This window comes from Anoplopoma fimbria, chromosome 21 (genome assembly GCF_027596085.1).
Source record: "Anoplopoma fimbria isolate UVic2021 breed Golden Eagle Sablefish chromosome 21, Afim_UVic_2022, whole genome shotgun sequence".
Classification (NCBI taxonomy): domain Eukaryota; kingdom Metazoa; phylum Chordata; class Actinopteri; order Perciformes; family Anoplopomatidae; genus Anoplopoma; species Anoplopoma fimbria.
This window is the reverse complement of record NC_072469.1, coordinates 19962534-19983572: the sequence shown is the minus strand read 5'-3', so window position 1 is coordinate 19983572 and position 21039 is coordinate 19962534. Positions and strand designations below refer to the sequence as shown.

General features: G+C 40.2%; 2 protein-coding genes across 4 annotated transcripts; both read left to right on the top strand.

The window, feature by feature from the left end:
- The first annotated feature begins 741 nt into the window (after window positions 1-741).
- Window positions 742-9191, top strand: slc51a (solute carrier family 51 subunit alpha). Its single transcript, XM_054622561.1, has 8 exons — window positions 742-981; window positions 5286-5437; window positions 5520-5593; window positions 5896-6054; window positions 7294-7405; window positions 8280-8426; window positions 8659-8764; window positions 8939-9191. Exons 1-8 carry the CDS (start codon window positions 906-908, stop codon window positions 9085-9087), a joined length of 975 nt encoding a protein of 324 aa, XP_054478536.1. The 5' UTR covers window positions 742-905; the 3' UTR covers window positions 9088-9191.
- A 2473-nt stretch (window positions 9192-11664) lies between these two features.
- Window positions 11665-20586, top strand: pdk3a (pyruvate dehydrogenase kinase, isozyme 3a). Of its 3 annotated transcripts, none has more exons than XR_008532272.1 (12): window positions 11665-12002; window positions 13988-14129; window positions 14254-14325; window positions 14832-15016; window positions 15118-15207; window positions 15624-15701; window positions 15899-15975; window positions 16115-16216; window positions 16297-16404; window positions 16547-16660; window positions 17885-19179; window positions 19902-19990. XR_008532272.1 is itself a non-coding variant. In XM_054622560.1 (12 exons), exons 1-12 carry the CDS (start codon window positions 11900-11902, stop codon window positions 19934-19936), a joined length of 1227 nt encoding a protein of 408 aa, XP_054478535.1. In that variant the 5' UTR covers window positions 11665-11899; the 3' UTR covers window positions 19937-20586. The 3 variants fall into 3 exon arrangements, 1 of the variants encoding a protein (XP_054478535.1); XR_008532273.1 differs by having other exon boundaries at window positions 17885-18103; window positions 19902-19980; XM_054622560.1 differs by having other exon boundaries at window positions 17885-18005; window positions 19902-20586.
- The last annotated feature ends 453 nt before the right edge of the window (window positions 20587-21039 follow it).

The window sequence follows — 21039 nt, the reverse complement described above, 5'->3', positions numbered from 1 at the left end:
GGCCTCTCAGTGTTGTGGAAAATTATTCAAATGGAGCCAAGGGGGGAAAAAGATTTGCAGCAAATGCCTCACATGACGATACCCCTGCATGTGTTGCTATAGTAATGAAGGGGCATGTGATCTGAGAGCCACAGTATTGTCCACAGGCTCCATTCCTAAGAAACACCCCTACACTCACACACCCAATCACAAACACAAACTTCCCCTATCATCATTGTTACTGAAACCTTACTCTTTTCCAGAAAATTTTTGAATTATTACCAGTTAACTCCCCCAAAAGAGAAAGTAATGTGTCACAGAACTCCCTGAGAGTGACGCCACACATACAGCTGAGCCAAATAATCAGAATCCACTCAGTATCTACACATTTACTGTATGCTTCCTCAGTGATGAAGACTTTCTGTATGTGAATGTAGACTTGAGTGGGCTCATGTCATTTATCAATTTCAAATATGACAGATTGATTAAAAAAAAAGTCTTCCAATTAAGTGAACAAAGCAAATGTTGTTGCATCTGGCAATGTTAATGCTGCATTTTGTTGAAAACACCATCAAAATCACAGTTAAGAAAGCCAAGACATTTGGCAAATCCTATTCACTCCCTTTTCTTTAAAAATAATAATATGATTACTCACAATTACTCACGATTTCACATTAATTTCCACATGACTGGTGATTATGACTCCATCCTATGACACTGGGGAAGAGGCGGGTCCAGGGAAAGCAACAAGTGTTTTTTTGGGTGCCCGGGAGGCAGATCTCTCTGAGGGGAAACTTGACGCTCTTTGGACCTTTGGAGAGGAGGACGAGCACATCTCCACGCTTTTACGCAACGAGGATCAGTAGATGTAAGAGAAAACTCGGACGCTGTCATTTTGTGAAGATCCACCGACAGCAGCCACCACCATGGACAGCGGATCCAACCAAACCCTGGACCCGAGCTGCATGCAGGAGCCGCCTCTCGCCATAGACATCATCCTCAGTGAGTAGACACATGATCCACCACCTCACATCTCCACCTGATGACTCTTCATAGAGTGGTTGTGTTTGGTGCACCAGACCAGATCTCATGCACAGGAATCCATCTTTAGTTAGGTTTGATTTGTTTTTTTATGTACCTGCCTACTTCAACAGTGTGGAAAGAGAGACCAAACTGATGGTCTGGTTGTGCTTAATTAAACCTTGTAGATGTCCCTGAACCCAACTTTGGGAACTGTAAGCTATGGTAGAACCTAGTGGTTATGTTTCTTCTCTTGTCTTGGGTTGAAGAGAAAGTAGACATATATTCCTCCACATTTTAAGAAGCAGACAGACTACAAGTTAAGTCAAAATAAATCTTAAGATTCTTGCTGGTTCATCAGTTTTGAAAACATATGCAGTAGGAACAAGATACGGCAAGATTAGTATCAACATAAGCTGCCACACAATGTTACATGTTCAGGCAGAGCTCAGTTCTTGTGACTGACTTGTTGACTTTTCAACAAATTGTCAAATTAATCCATTTCCCTTGGCTGTTATTGTAAATTCACCTTTAGGCTTCTGACTCCTGTTGGATTATCCATTTCACTTTGCCTGTCACTGTTAATAACACTTCTTAGAGGTTTAGCAGCCTGGAATCTGCAGCAACTTAAATAAAGCTTAATACATTTTTTATGATTGAAATCCTTATGTAAATCACTAAATACATCATAACACATGTGTTTGTAGGATAATACAGTAAAAAGTACAGTAATCAATGTTTTTTGATAAATCGGTGATTCCTCTTTAAAACAGTAAGAGACATTTTTATAAAGTTGCGCCTTAAGATTTTGTTTCCAATCTTTAACATTTGGCCTGTGTGCAATGTTTTCTTTAACTTTTTAAAACCTTTTTATAACGTGTTATAAACATACAAAGCGCATTCATTGTTTGATTCAAATTTTTCTACATTTTACTATACTCTGATAGATTGCTCATATATTCTAATTATATGAGCTTGATCAATAAATTATCTTGGCCAACATACAGCTATCTTATAAGTATATACTATTAATAATAAGAAGAAATTGCAATTACCAAAATGTACCTGTTAGCATGTCCACCAGAGAGCTCCGTATAGTTTTTATTATCAGTCACAATTCTTTTCACAAATTTAAGGGATACATATAAAAATGTTTCTTCTTAATGCGTTATGTAAAAAATCTTTAGTTGTCAGATATATTAAACCCCCAAATATCGATATTGGTATCAGCCTCAAAAATACAGTATGGGCTATAGTTTTGATGCTAAAACAGCGGGGAGGCTGTGGCGTAGTGGAGAGCAAGGTAGTTCTCCAATCAGAGGGTCGGTGGTTCGATACCCGGCTTCGGCAGTCGATGTGTCCTTGGGCAAGACACTTCACCCCAAGTTGCTCCTGAAGGCTTGCCATCGGTGTGGACTGGATGATGAATGTTAGTTAGAGTCTGATGGTGGCACCTTGATGGTAGCCTGTCATCAGTGTGTGAATGGGTGAATGATATGTAACATACTACTGACTGTAAGTCGCTTTGGATAAAAGCGTCTGCTAAATGACTGTAATGTAATGTAAAACTTCAAAAGTCTCACTACTAGATCAGTAGAAAAAAAAAGATATTCAGTCTCTTTACTGAATAAAGCTGATCATGTGTAGCTGCAAAAGATGCTTGATGTTTAAGAACAGTAGAGACATAGTAATGAAACATTATCATCAGAAATAGAAACAAGTCTGTTTCAGCTGGAATTTCAAACTTTTGCTTTTGTTTGTGTGCTTTTGTGTTTGTTTGCTTTTGTTACTTCCTAATGACTTTGGATAGCAGAGAGTTAATGACGCAGTTTTCCAGAGTACTCACAAATACAGACAACATACTGAAACAATTAACAAAACCTTTTTACATCTGGATCTTTGTTTCAGTTTTAACTTTGTCTGAAACATCTGCATTCTGCTCATTCGACTCATTACATTACATTACAGTCATTTAAAGACAGCACGTTCAAGTGTTTTGGATAGAAAGGGTAGAAGAGAAACCGGAACCTGAAGTTCTTGACATCAGAGGGGTCAAGTGATGGTTTCTTCAGAAGGGGGGTGACTCTGGCAGTCTTGAAAGCCGAGGGAAAGCATCCCGAAACAAGAGATGTGTTGATGAGGTGAGTGTCTATTGCGAGTTCAGTCGCAATAGACTGAAGAAGAGGGGAGGGGATCGGGTCAAGGGAGCATGTGGTGGGGCGGTTAGATGTAACAAGGTCGAGGACCTCGTTAGGGGAGAGGGGAGCAAAATAGGGTAAGATGGGGTGTGGAGAGGGAAGGGGGAGCTGAGGGGGAAGAGCTGGAGAGGGTAGAGAGGGAGAGGGTGGACAGGGAGAGGGGGGCTGAGAGAAGGAGGATCTGATATCGTTTACCTTCTTGTCAAAGAAGTTGGCGAAATCATCAGGGAGAATGGAGGAAGTAGAAGGAGTGAAGAGAAAGTTTCAAAGAGTTTTTTAGGATTGGAAGCAGAGGTTAGGATTTTAGAGCGGAAGAAAGACGCTTTAGCAGTAGCTAGAGAGGAGGAAAAAGTGGAAAGGAGAGATTGGAAGTGAAGAAGGTCCTCCAGGAGTTTGCCTGTTCTCCATTTACGCTCCGCCGCTCTTAAGCTCCGTCTATCAGTACGCACTGAGTCCCACAGCCATGGGGCAGGAGGAGTTGGCCGTGCAGGTCTGGAGGTGAAGGGACAGAGGTTGTCCATAGAGGAGGAAAGGGTGGAGAGGAGAAGATCAGTAGCAGTATCGGGGGATAGGAGAGAGAAGGATTCAGGGTCAGGGAGGGCAGAGGTAACGGAAGAGGAAAGATCAGCGGGGGAGAGGAAGCGGAGATGACTACGGGTAGAAACCATGTGGGTAAGGTGGAGGAAGTAAGGGGGGAGAGGAGAGGGAGAGGGAGTAGGACATGAAATAGTGGTCCAAGAGCTGGAGGGGAGTGACAGAGAGGTTAGCAGTAGAACTAGCAGTGTCTAGTGAAGATAAGATCCAGCTGGTTGCCGGCCTTGTGGGTAGGAGGAGAAGAGGAGCGATAGAGGTCAAAGGAGGAGAGGAAGGAAAGCAGAGGTTCTAACTTATCAGTCTGGATGTTGAAGTCGCCGAGCATGATGAGTGCGGAGCCATCGTCATGGAAGTGCGAGACTAGTGTGTCAAGCTCCTCCAGGAACTCACCAAGAGGGCCTGGTGGGCGATACACAACAGCAATGGTGAGCTTGACTGGATAAGTGACAGTAACAGCATGAAATTCGAAAGAGGACGGGGAGAACTGTGGAATAGAGAATAACCTTCCAGGAATAACCTTCTTGGAAAGTTATTCCTGAAAATGACAGCCTGTTACTTTTTTTGCGCTGTGCATAATACGACCCTCAGGCATTAATCATTTGTTTCTGCTTTCATAATTATACGACATGTGTTTAGTCATATGGTACCAACATTCACTTGTTTTATATCTGTCAGTTCTGTTTGTTCTCCTGACTGAAAAATAAATAAACTTGTGTTTTGATGACGCAAAGCTCATCAAACTTGCAAATCAAATAGCACAGTGAAGATGCTCCTTGGCCAAAAAAATGTCTTAAGTAAGAAGATCTGTCCATCCTCCATTTTGTTATATGTTGTCGTATGGAAACGATCTGCATTTGATTTCCATGTGTTCCTGTTTTCACTTTCACATTGATTCATAATGAACTTTGAATTCTTGTCTTTTGTGAACCTCAAAGTAAAATAATAATGGAGTCAACAGAAACTTCACCCAGGTCTGGGTTGGTATCCGAATTTGGTTACCCCCTCAAAATATGATGCACATTTTTTGTCAAAGATAAAGTCACCATTTGCTTAGCCGCTGGTTATCAGTCAAAAATACTTTGAAGACTTTATAGACCTATTTTAACACTCTAAATTAATCTTCTATAACTTCCCCTTTAGCATTCATGGTTCCAATGTAACACTAACGAAATTCATCATCCTCAGTTGTGCTAATTACAAAATGTGTACATGCTAACACGCTAAACTAAGATGGAAAACAGGGCAAACATTATACCTGCTAATCATTTGCATGTTAGCATTGTCATTGTGGGCATGTTAGCATGCTGATGTCAGCATTTAGTTCAAACAGTGCTGTGCCCGCCGACTGACAACATCATGAATGTTGACTCTTAGTCTTGTTAGGACATGCTACACTATTATTTTCAGTTTCTTGAGAAAGGCCCATGGGGTCCAGGATCCTGGCTCAAAGTTGGAGACAGCTAATTGGTTGTAATTTCCCGTCTCTCCCTCAAGAGTTGGACATCTTTGGCATCATTCTGTACTCTGTGCTCACCTTCATGGCCGCAGCGTCCATGCTGATCTTCCTAGAGGAGTGTGTCTACATCTATAAGAAAGTGCCCAACAATAAGAAGAGTGTAATCATCTGGGTGAATGGGGCAGCACCGGTAAGAACAACACTGTGAAAAAAACTGTGGCTTGTGTTGGTCAAATATACTCTATGTTCACATGGTGTTTCTTCTCTTGCAGGTGATTGGCACCATGTCGTGTCTGGGGATGTGGATCCCCAGAGCCACAATGTTTACTGATATGACCTCTGCTTGGTGGGTCTCTCTTTCTCTGCTTCTCTTAGATTCCATTTCCGTCTCTCAGTGTGCTGTGTGTTTTTTCCCCCACAGAACCTACCATAAAAATCACAGATGGGGAAACTTGAACTTCATAACCCACTAAGAATGTTATAGAAAACAATGATTCTATTGTGCAATGTGTATGGATGTTATGACTTTCATTTTCTCTACTTCAACACTGATCCTCCAGATTCCTTTCTACATACTTCTATCTAATTGTTTCAGCGTATTTCACTCTAAGTTCCCCTTTGCTCATTATCACTCTTATCTCTCTGTAGCTACTTTGCCGTTGTGGTGTTCAAGTTCCTGATCCTGATGGTGGAGGAGGTGGGTGGTGATGAGGCTTTCCTGAAGCGAGGAGACCGGCATAAACTTAAGATCAGCACGGGGCCGTGCTGCTGCTGCTGCCTCTGCCTGCCACACGTGGCCATCACACGGTAAACTGCAGCAATAAACAGTCTGGGGTTATCATAATCAGTACAACATTTCTGCTTTTCCTGCCTTTGGAGATGATATAATTCCCGTAGTTTGAACAGCTTCCGAGGAACACTTGGCAGAACCATATCTTCAGTTTAATGGCATCAGCATGTGTGGTTGGACAGCTCCCAAGGTAGCGCATGTGGGTTTACAAATCTCCTCCCACTGTCCTCAGCAGGAGAGGCCTTAGGAGTTTTGGAACAACAGAGTTGGCACAAACCAAGGAGCCACTTTAGCCGCATTTATGGGAAGCACTTTAAACCAGGCTGAAATAAACCAGAATTCAATTTTAGTATGAGCAACATGATACTGAGCTGATTATTGAAACATCCTGCAGTGCTAATGAAACACCTATCCTGTGCAGCTGCTAAAACCATGTGCTGCTTGTGGGGACCGACTAATGACCGACTGCTTGTGGGGACCGACTAATGACCGACTAATTAACTTTTTTGGCCGGTTTGAAGATTGCAGAAACGCAGAAATCTTCTGTTCATACTGTATTAGACACAGGCTGGATGTGCGCCTGAGTTTTTTTATTTGTAATGCAGGTTGAACTCCTGACCATTCAACTCTTTTTGAAGGCAGGGCCCAGTGTTTGTACGCTAGAACTCTGTACACAGCAATCCCAGCATGCCCCTTTCTGAATGAGTAAACACTATGTGCGCATTAACACTGTGTCAGCGGTCCTGAACTTTTTCTTCATGTACTATTTGTCATGTCAGTAGCAGGTATAGTCTGTTTAGGCTTTATGCAACTCTCACCAAAATGTCAGATGTCAAACAGATGTGCTTATATCTCTGGCTACGCACCGCTTAACATGCGTTCTCTCTCTGCAAATACAAAGATCGTCCTTTCAAGTACACCCTTCTGCTGTACACAACCATGGTGATGATGATTATAGTCAAGCCGAAACCTGCTCAGCCATTTCTCTGTAAAGCGGTGCCCAGTTTCCCATGAAATGCATCACAGAGGATCCATTAATGTTGTTGTTGCGCTTTCACATATGAGTATGTCTAAAGCCAAGGTGTGCTCAAGGCTTCTCTGAATTGTTCAAAACATCCTGTGTTAATTATCCAGAATAGGTTCAATGGTGGTATTCCACAATGAGCTTTTACAAGTTTTTTAAAATGCGTTTAGAGACTAAAACAATTATCTGTCATCAATGGCTACGCTGAATGTTTCCTCTGTTCCAACTCCAGACGCTCTCTCTTCCTGCTCAAACTTGGCTCCTTCCAGTTTGCCCTGCTGAAGATTGTCTTCACCATCCTTTCAATTGTCCTCTGGAGAAACGAATCATTTAACCTGACTGATGTGAGTTGCTAACGTGGAAATAAACAGGATGGCATCTCTCCATGCTATTGTTTCCCTAATGTTTTTTGCTATTAGTCATAAAGCCAAAATTTCCAATGCTTACTCATGTTTGCTAGTCAATGACTTAAGTATTATGTGGTCAAAAGCAAAGGTTAAACATCAATATCAGTCTATGATTCGCTGTTGTTTTGTCTCGCTAACACTTTAGTAATAAGGCGCTTAATTAACATGCTTAATTAATGTGTAACTAAAATGTAAATGGGTGACTCATGATTATTTTAATGAATGAATGAATGAATGAATGAATGAATGCCAAATGTGTGCAAAACTATTCAGAACTGAGCGAGACACTATGACCTTATTAACAAGTGTTAGTATGGCATGCTAGATGCAGATGTTTGCATCTGACAGCAGGCTTCATATTTATATGAGAATATAAATGCATGGACCTAAAAGGCCCTTTTTCTTTGTCTTTGTAACAGTTCTGGCATATGATTTTTTTGTAAGAACTAACTGATGATCCAACAAGAGTTTACTATTCACATGAACTCATAGTGACATTTGAGTGACTGGTTATTTCTTATAAGTGCGCATCAACAATTCCCGATACATCCTGGACAAATCATTATGATTCACTTAAGGGTGTTCTTTCTACCCTTATTATAAAGTCCTCCTTATTTGGCCAAAAAATGATAGTGTAACTAAAGAAACGAAAATAATTATTTAGTAGCAGTAGTAGTTAGTATTAGTATAGTAGGATGTACCAGGGAACAAATAAAAACACTATATTCAGCTCTCTCAGAACTCTTCTTCCTTGTTGACTTTGCTAACTTCCTGATTCTCCTGTGTGTTTGTATGTGTGACCATGTTTCAGTTGTCCATTAAGGGAGCTTCTATATGGATCGGCCCATTTGTGGGCATCTTGACAATCATAGCCCTGTGGCCTGTAGCAATCATGTTCATGCACCTGAGGGTTACCCTGCGAACACTCAAGATTATCCCCAAGTACGCCATGTATCAGGTAAGGCAGAAGAGACGCTTTAAACACACATGTGCTGGACACTTCTATGCATGCAAACAGCTGTTTACATACCTCACTGTGGACAGTAACTAGCACCTCTCATATATATTGTTGGCTGGAAGTAAACATATCTAATAACATGTCAAGGTATAGGGGCTGTCATAAGTTTTTTACAGGAGTTTCCAGCGCTCTGTTTGTCAGGTTAAACAGTGGACATATGTGTTTTGTGCAGCTTGTGCTGATCCTGAGCCAGCTGCAAACCGCTATCATCAACATCTTGGCTATGAAAGGAACCATCGCCTGCGCTCCGCCCTTCTCCGCAGTAGCCAGAGGATACAGTGAGTCAACATCCATCCATACAACCAATCCAATCATCCATGTGTTTATCTAAACTAGTAATAATTGGTCAATCTAGGAATACGGGAATCCAGGAATGACTCCTTAGAAGTTCCCTTTTACTCGCAGATGACCTTTTGTTTTCTTATGCATTGTTCACCTCTCTGTCTCCGCAGTGATGAGTCAGCAGCTTTTGATCCTGGAGATGTTCATCATCACGCTGATAACACGCCTGCTGTACCGCCGACAGTATGATCCTTTACCCGAAGAGGAATACGAAGTCAACGAGAACACCAAGATGGTTACAATGTCCGTGTCTGCATGAGAACTGTGTGTTTGTGTGCGTGTGTAAATTCTATTTTCTGCATGTAATGGTTCAAAGATTTTATAAGTCAATATGAATAAATGAAATTATGAGATATACCAAAATGTTTCTTTCGTTGAACAGTCACACCATTCACACACCTTATACATTTATTTATATTTATATATATATATATATATATATATATATATATATATAGATATATAGATATAGATATAGATATATAGTATAGATATATGTATGTATGTATGTATTATTATTTTTTAATACTTGAGGTTGGTATTCAGTTATTATTCTTTAAAGAAGCTGCTCGGTTTATTAATAGAAATTATATTTTCATGTATGTTGAATTGTATGTTTTGACACATTTGAAATATATAGCCTTTTCAGAATTATCATCTCCAGATATTAATTACCAACTGAAGTACCCAATTACTTTTTCTGTGAAATTCAAAGTTATATGTCAGTTAAATTCTTGGAAATCACAAGAAATAATGGGGCCTCAACTATAAAGTGGAACCACTTATTTATATCCACTGTCTTTTTGCGAATCATTATTGCATTAATGATGAACTGTAAGCCTTTTAAATATCCTAAAATGAAATGCACATGCATGACTGTCAGGTCTGGAGTTTTTAAGATGGCCCGTTATGTTGAATATATTTAATCCAGTGCCGCTAGATGGCAGTATATATATCCATTGAGACATTTTGCAGGGCATAAGTACACCACACATCACATCTCTAATGCTGCATGTGTAAATGGGTGCATACAGTCAAGATAACAGCGATTTTGACCGACACGCCCTCGTCCAATCAGGTTGCTGCTGTTTCCTCACTTCCCGGCTTTCAGCCAATCACCGTAGTGCATCAACAAGCCTGGCGCATGCGCAGTTGTGTCGAGACTTTCGAATGTACGTGCTGTCCAACACGTCAAGACGGGCCAAATAGGGCGGAAGTCTTAACATTGGTCCTTCAGAATAAAATGTTTTCCCAGCTGTACAGAAAATCTGGTGACTAGTCGGCAGATTGGACAACCAGATTGGTTTTCTCGCAATAAGCCATTGGCAAAAGTTATTAAACTTGAACTATAAGCTTTTGCAAGTCATTTATAAAGGGTTCTTATAATAATCCCTGAAGTGTGCAGTTGTAAATGTTTATAAATTAGTAAATTAAAGAGTCTCGGGGTCAGAGTTCATATGATCCATTTGAGCTGTCTTTTCGTGATGGATTTAAGAGGTAAAAAACAAAGTGTATTTTATATTGATGTGCTATATCAAAGACCTCTTTGCACATTTGTCTGGCCCCTGTTGCTCCATCTTTTTACCCTCTATATCAAGAAATGACGTCACTTACTATCACTACTTACAAATAACAATATTATTGCAATAAATATGATATTAACACAACCCAACTGTATTTTGTTTTATTTTGTAACATATTGGTTATTATTTTACTATTTTCTAGCAAGAATAAACTGCCGTAATAAGTTGTATATTCAACTTTTTGGGGGGGAAAAAAGGAGCATAAAAAGCATATCAAAAGACAGGAAGAGGAAAACACATGGCAACCCAACCAATTCTTCTTATAAAGGGATTTTAATTTACATATACATTCTTAGTTCTCTTTCATGCAGCCATTAGGAACAAGCTTTAAACGGTGCTTCCAATTTCTTTTTATTTAATCGTTCTTGTCAGTTACCCCAATACCAGCCAATTCCTTCAATACAATAGTTATAATAGTTTCTGTCTGTTTACATAATATTTTCATATAGTATATATAATAGTTACTGTGGATTCTTTACTGTTTTTCTTATTCCTCATTTGCTTATTTATAATACTTATTTTGATCTTGTTTTTTTTTTTTACTATGTCTCTTGTTTGCACCTCTATGCTGCTGTAATCCTGTAAATTTCCCCGATTATTTTATCTTATCTTATCTTATTTTATCTTATCTGATACCTGTACATTTCCCCACTGCGGGACTAATAAAGGATTATTTTATCTTATCTTATCTTATCTTATCTTATCTTATCTTATCTTATCTTATCTTATCTTATCTCATCTCATCTCATACCTGTACATCTCATCTCATCTAATCTTATCTTATCTTATCTTATCTTATCTTATCTTATCTTATCTTATCTTATCTTATCTTATCTTATCTTATCTGATACCTGTACATTTCCCCGCTGCGGGACTAATAAAGGATTATTTTATCTTTCTTATCTTATCTTTATCTTATCTTATCTTATCTTATCTTATCTTATCTGATATCCTCTTATCTTATCTTATCTTATCTGATACCTGTACATTTCTAATAAAGGATTATTTTCTTATCTTATCTTATTCTTATCTTATCTTAACTTATCTTATCTTATCTTATCTTATCTTATCTTAATTTATCTTATCTGATACCTGTACATTTCCCCGCTGCGGGACTAATAAAGGATTATTTTATATTATCTTATCTTATACCTTTGACAGAATGTTGTTTTATTTTGAAAGAAGCGTAACCGGACATGAGGATTCGTTTCCGTCTAGCTTGACAGTATTGAGCTGCTCTGAATGAACAACAATGTAGATCCAGGAAGCCCTCCTGAGCTCACATCGTTTGCGTCTTATCTGTCCCTTTATGGACATTTATTTATCCCTCGTCCTCCTGTCCTCTGCAGACTCTGGGACAGATGTGCAGGCCGATGAGAGAGGAGCTCTGTCCGTGTGGCTGTCAACATCATCATCGTTTTTTCTGAATCTCTAGGTTACATCCAGTCATCATCATCATCATCATCATCATCATTTAGCTTTTCCAAAATGAGGATCTTCGTGTCTCTGCTGAAAAACGCAAACCCCAAAATCGAGTATTACTCCAGATTTTCTCCATCCCCGCTGTCCATCAAGCAGTTTTTGGATTTTGGTGAGTAAACAATGCAGCAGGTCTGTCATCTTAAAGGAGTGACTTGCTGATCATGAATCAAGGGGCCTTTTATTCTATAATTCCCTATTTGTGAACATTTGAAGTCACATAGGCTCCTACTTGTTATTAATAGTAGAAGTCCTCCACAAGCTGCCATGAAACAGAATATGTTGGTATGATCACATGTGGCATCTGACTTTGGTGTTAACTTTCCCTACTCCTAACAGCACTGTGCATTGCTATGCATGCTGGTGGCTCTGCATGACATCTCTCTGTTGCAGGTTTGTTTACTATGTGGACATGTGACACACTGCTTAATACATGCAGGTATTTCCACACAAACTGTGACAGCATGTAGCCTTCACAGTGGAGGATGAACATCCCTGTTTACTCATTTTACTCATTTTTTCAGCTATATTTCAGTTTTAATGATCTGATTTTCCCAGCGTGACTCACTTTAGTGTACTATTTCACAAATGTAAGTGAAATAAAATGTCTTTAGAGTGTTTTTAAACCTCTGCATGTAGAGTCAATAACTCTAAGTGCAAGACTCCGACATGAGACTTGAAACGTGAGATGACAGTGTTGGTAGTCACACTCGAGGCTTAGCTTTCTTAATCCATCTCTGATTAAACACAGTCATCTCTGTTACGCAATTTGTTTCTTACAGCTGTGGATTGGATGTGCGAGTAAAGGAAGCGTGTGTTAATTGTTTTGCGTTGAGACACACAGCAAGGATCGCGTCATCAGTAACTCTTAAGGTCAGAGGAGCAGTAGGGCAAACTATAAACGGTGTGTTTCAGAAGGGAACGAATGAGACGTCGTACAGGGGTAGTCAGCAGAGGTTGTGTAATTCCAGGGCTTAGTCAGTATTTGGTTGTGTCACTACCACATTTTATTATTAAAGAGGCATTCCACTTATACTGCTGAGTCAGGGGGAAGCCGTTCCTTTCAACAATAATGTTGAGACATTTCCTTTCATTCTGCCACATCATCTAGTTTTCACCCAAAAGACACAAACACATCAAATCTTACTGTCTCTTGTCTGTCGGAGTCTTGAGGTCACTCGCAAATCAACACCGTATCTGCACGACAGGCTTCCTGTAACACTAGCTGTTAGCTTTTCTTTGCATTGTATGATTTGCAAAGACTTTACCATTGAGCCCTATTCAACAGCTGGAAGAACCTGAAATCATATTCCCAAACAGATGTTCACTGGGTCAAGTGGTTTTCTCTGCTGGGAGTTAAAAGGGTCCACATGCTTCAATGTGAATGTGGCGGGGCTGAAATGCAAAGTCATAGTCATTTTCTAGAAAACATTCACAATATAGCGCTATAATGTAGTTTTTCCTGTTTAGATCTGAAACATAAATCCCCCCTAACCTTTCCATTACTCCCCCTTTTTTACTGGGAAACAAGATTTATGATTTCCTAGAATGGTTGAAGCTAATGTCGGTGGTCAGTAAATGTCAGTCGGTTCCAGCCAGCGACAGGAGCAGAGTTTAAGGTATCATATTAAAGGTTGAAAATGGAAACTGACTACAACTCTCAACCATGTACTAAAATTATATCTGTGTTTGCTGGTATGTTAACCTCCTCCACCAGTCACTTTGGTACAGAGTTTCTTGTGTGAAGTATTTTGTTATTTGACAAATCTTTGTCACTGGTTGAAAACAAAACTTCTCAGGAATGTTTTAAGGTTAATAACAGTGTATTTTAGCCGTTATTCCTTCTTGTTTTTTGGGAGGGTTTGTCACAGCAAAAAGGTCTGGTGGTTTTCATTACTGAAAGAGGAAAGGTGACTTTTGTAATGAGCCACTATGACTGTTGGAAGCAAAACAGGAAAAACAACAAAATCTTGATTATGATTCTTGGCAGTTAAAGTTCACTTTCACAACAGAAAACTGTACCAGACTTTGCAGATAATCCAGTCATTTTTAATGGTGTAGCTTTAACAAATACCAATCTTTTTTATTTTTTTTTAGGCAGGGACAATGCATGTGAAAAAACATCCTACATGTTCCTGCGTAAGGAGCTGCCGGTGCGGCTGGCCAACACCATGAGAGAGGTCAACCTGCTCCCTGATAAACTGCTCAGCCAGCCTTCAGTCAGACTGGTGCAGAAATGGTGAGACACTTCCTCGAGAGATTCGCTTTATACCGCTGACGGACGATAAGGTTTATAGTACAGTAGAAGTATCCTTAATAAGTGTGTGTACAGTTTCCTTCTGACCTTCTGTTTGATTTATTAGGTACATGCAGAGCTTTGTGGAGCTGCTGGATTATGAGAACAGAAAGCCAGAGGACAGCCCCACTTTGAATGAGTGAGAGAATATTGCCTTTACTAATAATTCATAAATAAAAGTAGAGCTGTATCATCCACCCAGCTGTTGCATACTGACTTCATGTATTTTATCCACTGCAGCCAATCCCCTTAGCACACAGGTAACAGTGTGTATTTATACTGTAACCATGTCAGTGAGATAGAACAGTCACACATGGCTGATAACACCAACAGGAATCTGAATAAGTCTGTTTAGAGAAGACTCTTCCTAGAATTGTCTGGTTCAGTGGAAATTATATTATATATTAAGTTGGTACTCATCCTGACTGAGCATGTTTCTCGCAGACAAAAAAGTTTTGAAAAATGACTGTTAAACCATTTCTTTTCTTGATTTCAAATGTATCCCTATTATTTTTGAATGATATAAATGTGTGCATGAGATTTACTAATGAAGAAGCTCATTGACGATCTCAAAACACCATGGGAGGTTGCTCATGGATGAGGGCCTTCAGAATTTGTATTTATTTTTCCCCTTTTCATTTTTAGTTTCCTGGAGCTCTTGATTGAGATCCGTAACCGTCACAACGACGTGGTTCCCACCATGGCTCAGGGAGTCATCGAGTACAAGGAGAAGTTTGGCTTTGACCCCTTTATCAGCAGCAACATCCAGTACTTCCTCGACCGCTTCTACACCAACCGCATCTCCTTCCGCATGCTCATCAACCAGCACAGTGAGCCTCAAAACCCTATTGGATCACTCGGATCACCAGCACACTACTATCCATCCTAGTGGCTAGTTCATTTATGTGACTGATTGTCTGTTTCTGTGCAGCTCTTCTGTTTGGTAACGACACCAACCCTGCCCTTCCGAAACACATAGGCAGTATTGATCCCACCTGCAGTGTGGCTGAAGTCGTCAGTGGTGAGTTTATTGTGTCACTAACTGATGGTTTATCAGTTAGTGACACAATTACAATGTACATCTATAGAGCATTGCGCTCTAAACTCTTGTCTGTGGGAATACTTTTATTTCTATGGGTTGTTTTTCTTTTTGCTCCATTGACATTATTTGCATGGTGCTTATTATGGGAAACAGAGTTTTATCACACCAGCGTCTCTCAGCAGTGACACAAATCAATGCAAGTTTATCTGCACTAAACGGCATGTTTACATAATGATAGTTCATATCGAATTCCAGCAGCGTGGATCTGCTGCACTCTCAGTGACCCATCGAGGAGCAACGGCTCTATTAGTGAGCTGTGACAGGAATCCAAATGTAAACAGCAAACGTACTCTGCTTGTTCTGCCCTGACTCGTCGTTTTTGCCTCCTCTATCAGATGCCTACGACACAGCCAAGATGCTGTGTGAGAAGTACTACTTGGCTGCTCCCGAGCTGAAGATTGAGGAGTTCAACAGTAGGAGATTTTTTTTTTTATGCTTCATGCATTCCACCGTTTTTTCTCTGTAATCTGTCACACAGCTGTAGCAATGCAATGCAATGTAACTATGGCGTGTGGGTGCTAATTTGGAGTCCAAATTTAGTGCTGTAATGGTCACGTTGTCCACCATCTCATTAACTTCAAAATAACTAGCTTTCATTCTTGTCTTCCAGTGAAGGCCCCTAAAAAGCCCATCCAGGCGGTGTATGTGCCCTCTCATCTGTTTCACATGCTGTTTGAGCTCTTCAAGGTGAGCTGTGCAGCATCAGTGAGCAGAAACTCACTAGCTAGTTAACTGCTCTTTTAACGTAATCAAATTGCAATGTGACTATAATTCTATAAGGACTTGTGCTGAGCTGAGTGAATTAACTCTGTGGCTGTTTTTTCAGAACTCAATGAGAGCCACAGTGGAGCTTCATGAGAACAGTGAAGAGGGATTACCACCAGTAAAGGCAAAAGTCACTCTGGGCAAAGAGGATCTTTCCATAAAGGTAAATCAGTCACAGGTACACACAGGTTTAGACAAATATTAGTGGTGTCTCGCTCCATCTATCCCATGTTCCGTCCTCAGATCAGTGACAGAGGAGGAGGAGTTCCTCTGAGGAAGATTGACCGTTTGTTCAACTACATGTACTCCACTGCTCCTACGCCTAGTATGGAGCCAGGAGCTGTCCCACTGGTACACACACACAAACAAAAACATCTGTAATCAAATTTGTGTATATCATGTTGTCCATTTCAAACCTTTTTTAGCCCATACACTTCTATTCATGGCGTGGCGTCTGGGAAATTAAAATCTGTCACTCTCCCTCCCCATCCAGGCTGGTTTTGGCTACGGTTTGCCAATTTCTAGGCTCTATGCCAGATACTTCCAGGGGGACCTGAAACTCTACTCCATGGAGGGCGTTGGCACTGATGCTGTAATCTATCTGAAGGTAAAATATACTAGTCAAATGTTCTTCTTTCTCCCAAAGACATGACTCCGATAGGTCAGAGTTTAAAGGGAGAAATTCCATCCACAATTTAAAATACATATTTTTTCAGATTGTGTCGGAGATATAGTGAGTAGAGATGTCTGCCTTGTCTCAGGTTAATGGGACTATATGACACTCGATTTGGGGTGCTTAAAGCGGGAAATTGGGGAAAACTCAAAAGCACTGTATTTTTCCAGAAATCATGACCGGGTTACTCAACATATTCCAAAGACCTTGTTGTGAGCAGTTTCATGTAGGAACTATTTTCTTTCTACCGAACTACACCCGCCAACCCTGTGCATCTATACTCGATACAGCTAGCTAACCCAGCACTACCGAGCTAGCTAACATTACAGCTCAGCCAAGAGGGGACGCCATTAATGTTTACATCTTGCGCTGTCAGAAACACAAGCCTCTCGTCCATGAGTACATGCCTACTTCCTTCTGTGCACTTTGAGCACCACAAGCCGAGGGCCATCTAATTCTATTATATTCTAGAAAAGGCAGACATCTCTACTGCTGATATCTCCAACATTCGGCATATCAACCGTAATCCCGTTTTTTGAGATTTTCACCGCTCTCATTTATCTGTATGACGCTAGAGCTAGAAGAAGATTAACTTAGCTTAGCATAAAGACTGCAGGCTAGACGAGAAAGCTAGCAAAAATAACCTACCCTCACCTCTAAAGTTTATAACCTGACATGTTTTACCTCTTAATTTAATCCGTACGATTATCCAAGTGTCAGTTTCAGCTAGCTGTTTCATTACATTACATTACATTACAGTCATTTAGCAGACGCTTTTATCCAAAGCGACTTACAGTCAGTAGTATATTACATATCATTCACCCATTCACACACTGATGACAGGCTACCATGCAAGGTGCCACCATCAGACTCTAACTAACATTCATTCACATCCAGTCCACACCGATGGCAAGCCTTCGGGAGCAATTTGGGGTTAAGTGTCTTGCCCAAGGACACATCGAACCACCGACCCTCAGATTGGAGAACTACCTTGCTCTCCACTACACCACAGCTGCCAATATTTATGCTATACTAAGCTAAGCTAATCATCTCTGGTTCTAGGCTAATATTTAGCGTCATCTCAAACATCCAATTATTCATTTACAGATAAATGACTGATTTCTTATTGGCTCTTGTGTTTTGTCCCTCCACTTGAAGGCCCTTTCCAGTGAGTCCTTTGAGCGTCTGCCTGTCTTCAACAAGTCGGCGTGGCGGCATTACAAGACCAGCCCCGAGGCGGACGACTGGAGCAACCCCAGCAAAGAGCCACGCGATGCCAGCAAGTCCAATTACAAAGCCCACAGATAAACTCTACCTGACCCCGCTAAACCGGGCCCTCTGCTGGCAGCCCAAATGCTCGCACTCTGCCCGGAGCATGTACGATGACAAAGGTTGCCCTTGGGTAGATGTTTGGTTTGGGATCATACTTGCTTTTACATTCCTGTGGTTAAAGCTTAGGTAAAGAAGGATTAACTTGAATTATATCTGTCTACCCAATGGCAATGACACTTATCATCGTAGCTTACTTTATTCGTTGTGGCATTACCGCTCTCTCTCTCTCAAGATGACTTTTAAAATGAACCTCTTCCACAATTGTAGATCCCCTCTTGTGAATCTTTACTAATGTTGACTCCATGTCCTCCTCTATCAGGCCATCACTTCAAGCTAAATTCACTGCATCTCCGTCAGCTCTCCCTTTGTCTCATGTGCAGTTTGGCCTGGTTCCTCTTTGCTGACGAGGCCGCTGCTCCCTGTGGCTGAATGAGCCACACACTGCTGATCGAGTGTCTTTCTCCCCACCAGGGAAGGCCTGTTTTCAGTTTCTCCCTCTCAAACACAAGCAGGGTCAGGGGGTTGGCGTTTCAGAGCAAATTGGAAAAGGAAGAGGGTTTTAATTTCCTTCCTTTGGAAGACACTTTTGACTGAACGCACAATTAGGCCAGTGTGTCATTGGCATAGTAAAGAGTTGTTTTGTTTTTAAGCCTGGGAAAATGAAAGACAGGAATGCCTATAGATGAGAGAAAATGATAACTCTTTTTGGGAAAAATATAGAAAGCAGTGCATCATTTTAAATATCTAAGTTTTTAAGAGAGAAAGCCTTACTTCTAGCATATTTGATGTTTAAGAAAATCTGCCTTGCTGGACTTTGAAGTTTATTTATAATAAGAGAATGTAAGAGAAGAGTATTTTTTTTAAATATATATTACCAATTTACTCATAGAAGTCCACGGAACGCCCACTTACATGAAGTCGACCAGCAATACTGACCCTCATTAGACATTTCTGCTTGCAAGCCAGCTCTGCACCCTGATTTAACAACTGCTAAAGGACCAAAGGAGCCACTGGAGGATGCTTGTAAAATGCCTAACAGCTTCAACCACACCAGCATGATGCATTGCGGGAACCCTCACAGAGAAGAATGGACCTGTCACATCTGACGAGGATTATAAAAAGTTTGAATACATCATTACTTCTCCAAACTTTTTGCCATGGTGGATACGCAACATGCTCAAAGCTCGGACTTGTTACCCTAACAGTGCTTCATCCAGTCAGCTTTGCATCTCAGTTGTATTACTAATCTATACAGTCGTCTGAATGAGTTTGAACAAATCTTGTGTATTTTAAAAGGGTGGTTTTTGTATTCATTATCATGAGTGGAAGTGGAAGAATTAGAAGATACAGCTAAAATCCAGAGGGAACATCTCTGACATTGGAACAGCATTACTTTTAAGATTTTTCTTCATTTATTTCTAAAAGGGTGTGAACACTTCACAGCATTTTCTTTATGTAAACAAAAGGAAATCAAGCAAATGTTTGAAAAGCCAGCAGGGGAAATTCCTTGTGACTAAAGGAGTCACTGATCTCTTTGTACCGACACATGAATCACATAGGAACATTTTAGTGCACTTACTACTACTAAACCTTCACATACAAATTTCCTTTAATTATCTTTCATACAATAATTTCAGACCTCTAACAATAATTCTCTTTATAAATAGAATATTTATTATGATCAGGGAAGATCCCAGGTCACCACTTGCACTAGCTAAACCTTTATAATTGCAATATAATTTATAACTACTGAAAAAGGCCAAACCTAAATCGAACATAGACCCAAACCATTTGTGAAGAATTTGAATAATCTGAAGTGACTTCCTTCTCTCATCTCCTTCAGCTCCATCCGATGTGAAAAGAAAGGAGTGTAGATGAAGAATACAGTATGGAAAGCGTTCCCCGCCTTTCAGCCTCACTGAAAGATTTCATCACTGCCAATGCCTTCGTAAACCTGCCAGTCTCTCTGAGTGATGCTCAACGACAAACCTGCTGTGAGGAAAATGTTATATACTACAGACAGCAGTCCTCGCTATTTAAATGTCTCAGTTCACCACCTTTAATCAGTTTAATCAAAATTAACATCCATAAAAGTTCACACCTTTGTGAAGTTTTTCAATTCCAGTTGTGTGATTTAGAGTAATCAACCTTAACTGTTAAAGCCTGTGTCTGCTCCTCTGGTATTTTTGGAAAATATTGCGTATACAACTATTACAAATGTGTTTGCTGTACATGAAGCCAGTGTGGAGTGATCACCCTGTTTTTCCATCCTACTGTATCTCCAGCTTAAACAAATGTAGCTCGCTGTGGAGGTGGTCACGCAAAGATGTCATGCATATACCAAAAAGGTGACAGAGCATTCTAACAATGTGATTCAGCATGAGATCAACGTGTCACACCTCAACAATAAAGAAAACAGCTGTTGTGTGCGATCCGTCTGTGAAGATTTCCATGCATCTTGTGTTTTTATGGGAAGGTGAAATGCAGTTTGACTCACATTAAGTTATATATTTTTGATTTATTTACATATCAAGCCGTTTGAACATTGAAATTTAAAAAATAAAAAAAGACACACTTACCCAAAAGTTTGTACATATAGTGCAGGTTAACATGGAGTGCGTACAGGACATTTAGGTCTCTACATTGCATTAGGGTATTAATTGTATTGTTGGGGTGGAAGAGAGGTCTGCACCAGCGTGGCATGAGTGAGCAGACCTGAGCAAAAAATAAAGTTATTACATACACATCCGATAATAGCAAATAAAACATTAGGGTGATGATCCGGCTTTTGGGGAGCTGACAGTTCGCCTGGAGGGTTTCAATTATTGTATATTTCAAGTATCATCAGAGTCCTAGAGAAAGGCTGCATCTCCAAGTTTGCCGGGTTGATTGACAGCTGACATCAAACTCCAAAGAGCAAGGATGTCTGCTGAGGATCGATAGTTAAAACATGGCAAACTGTCAAAAAATACATGGCTTTT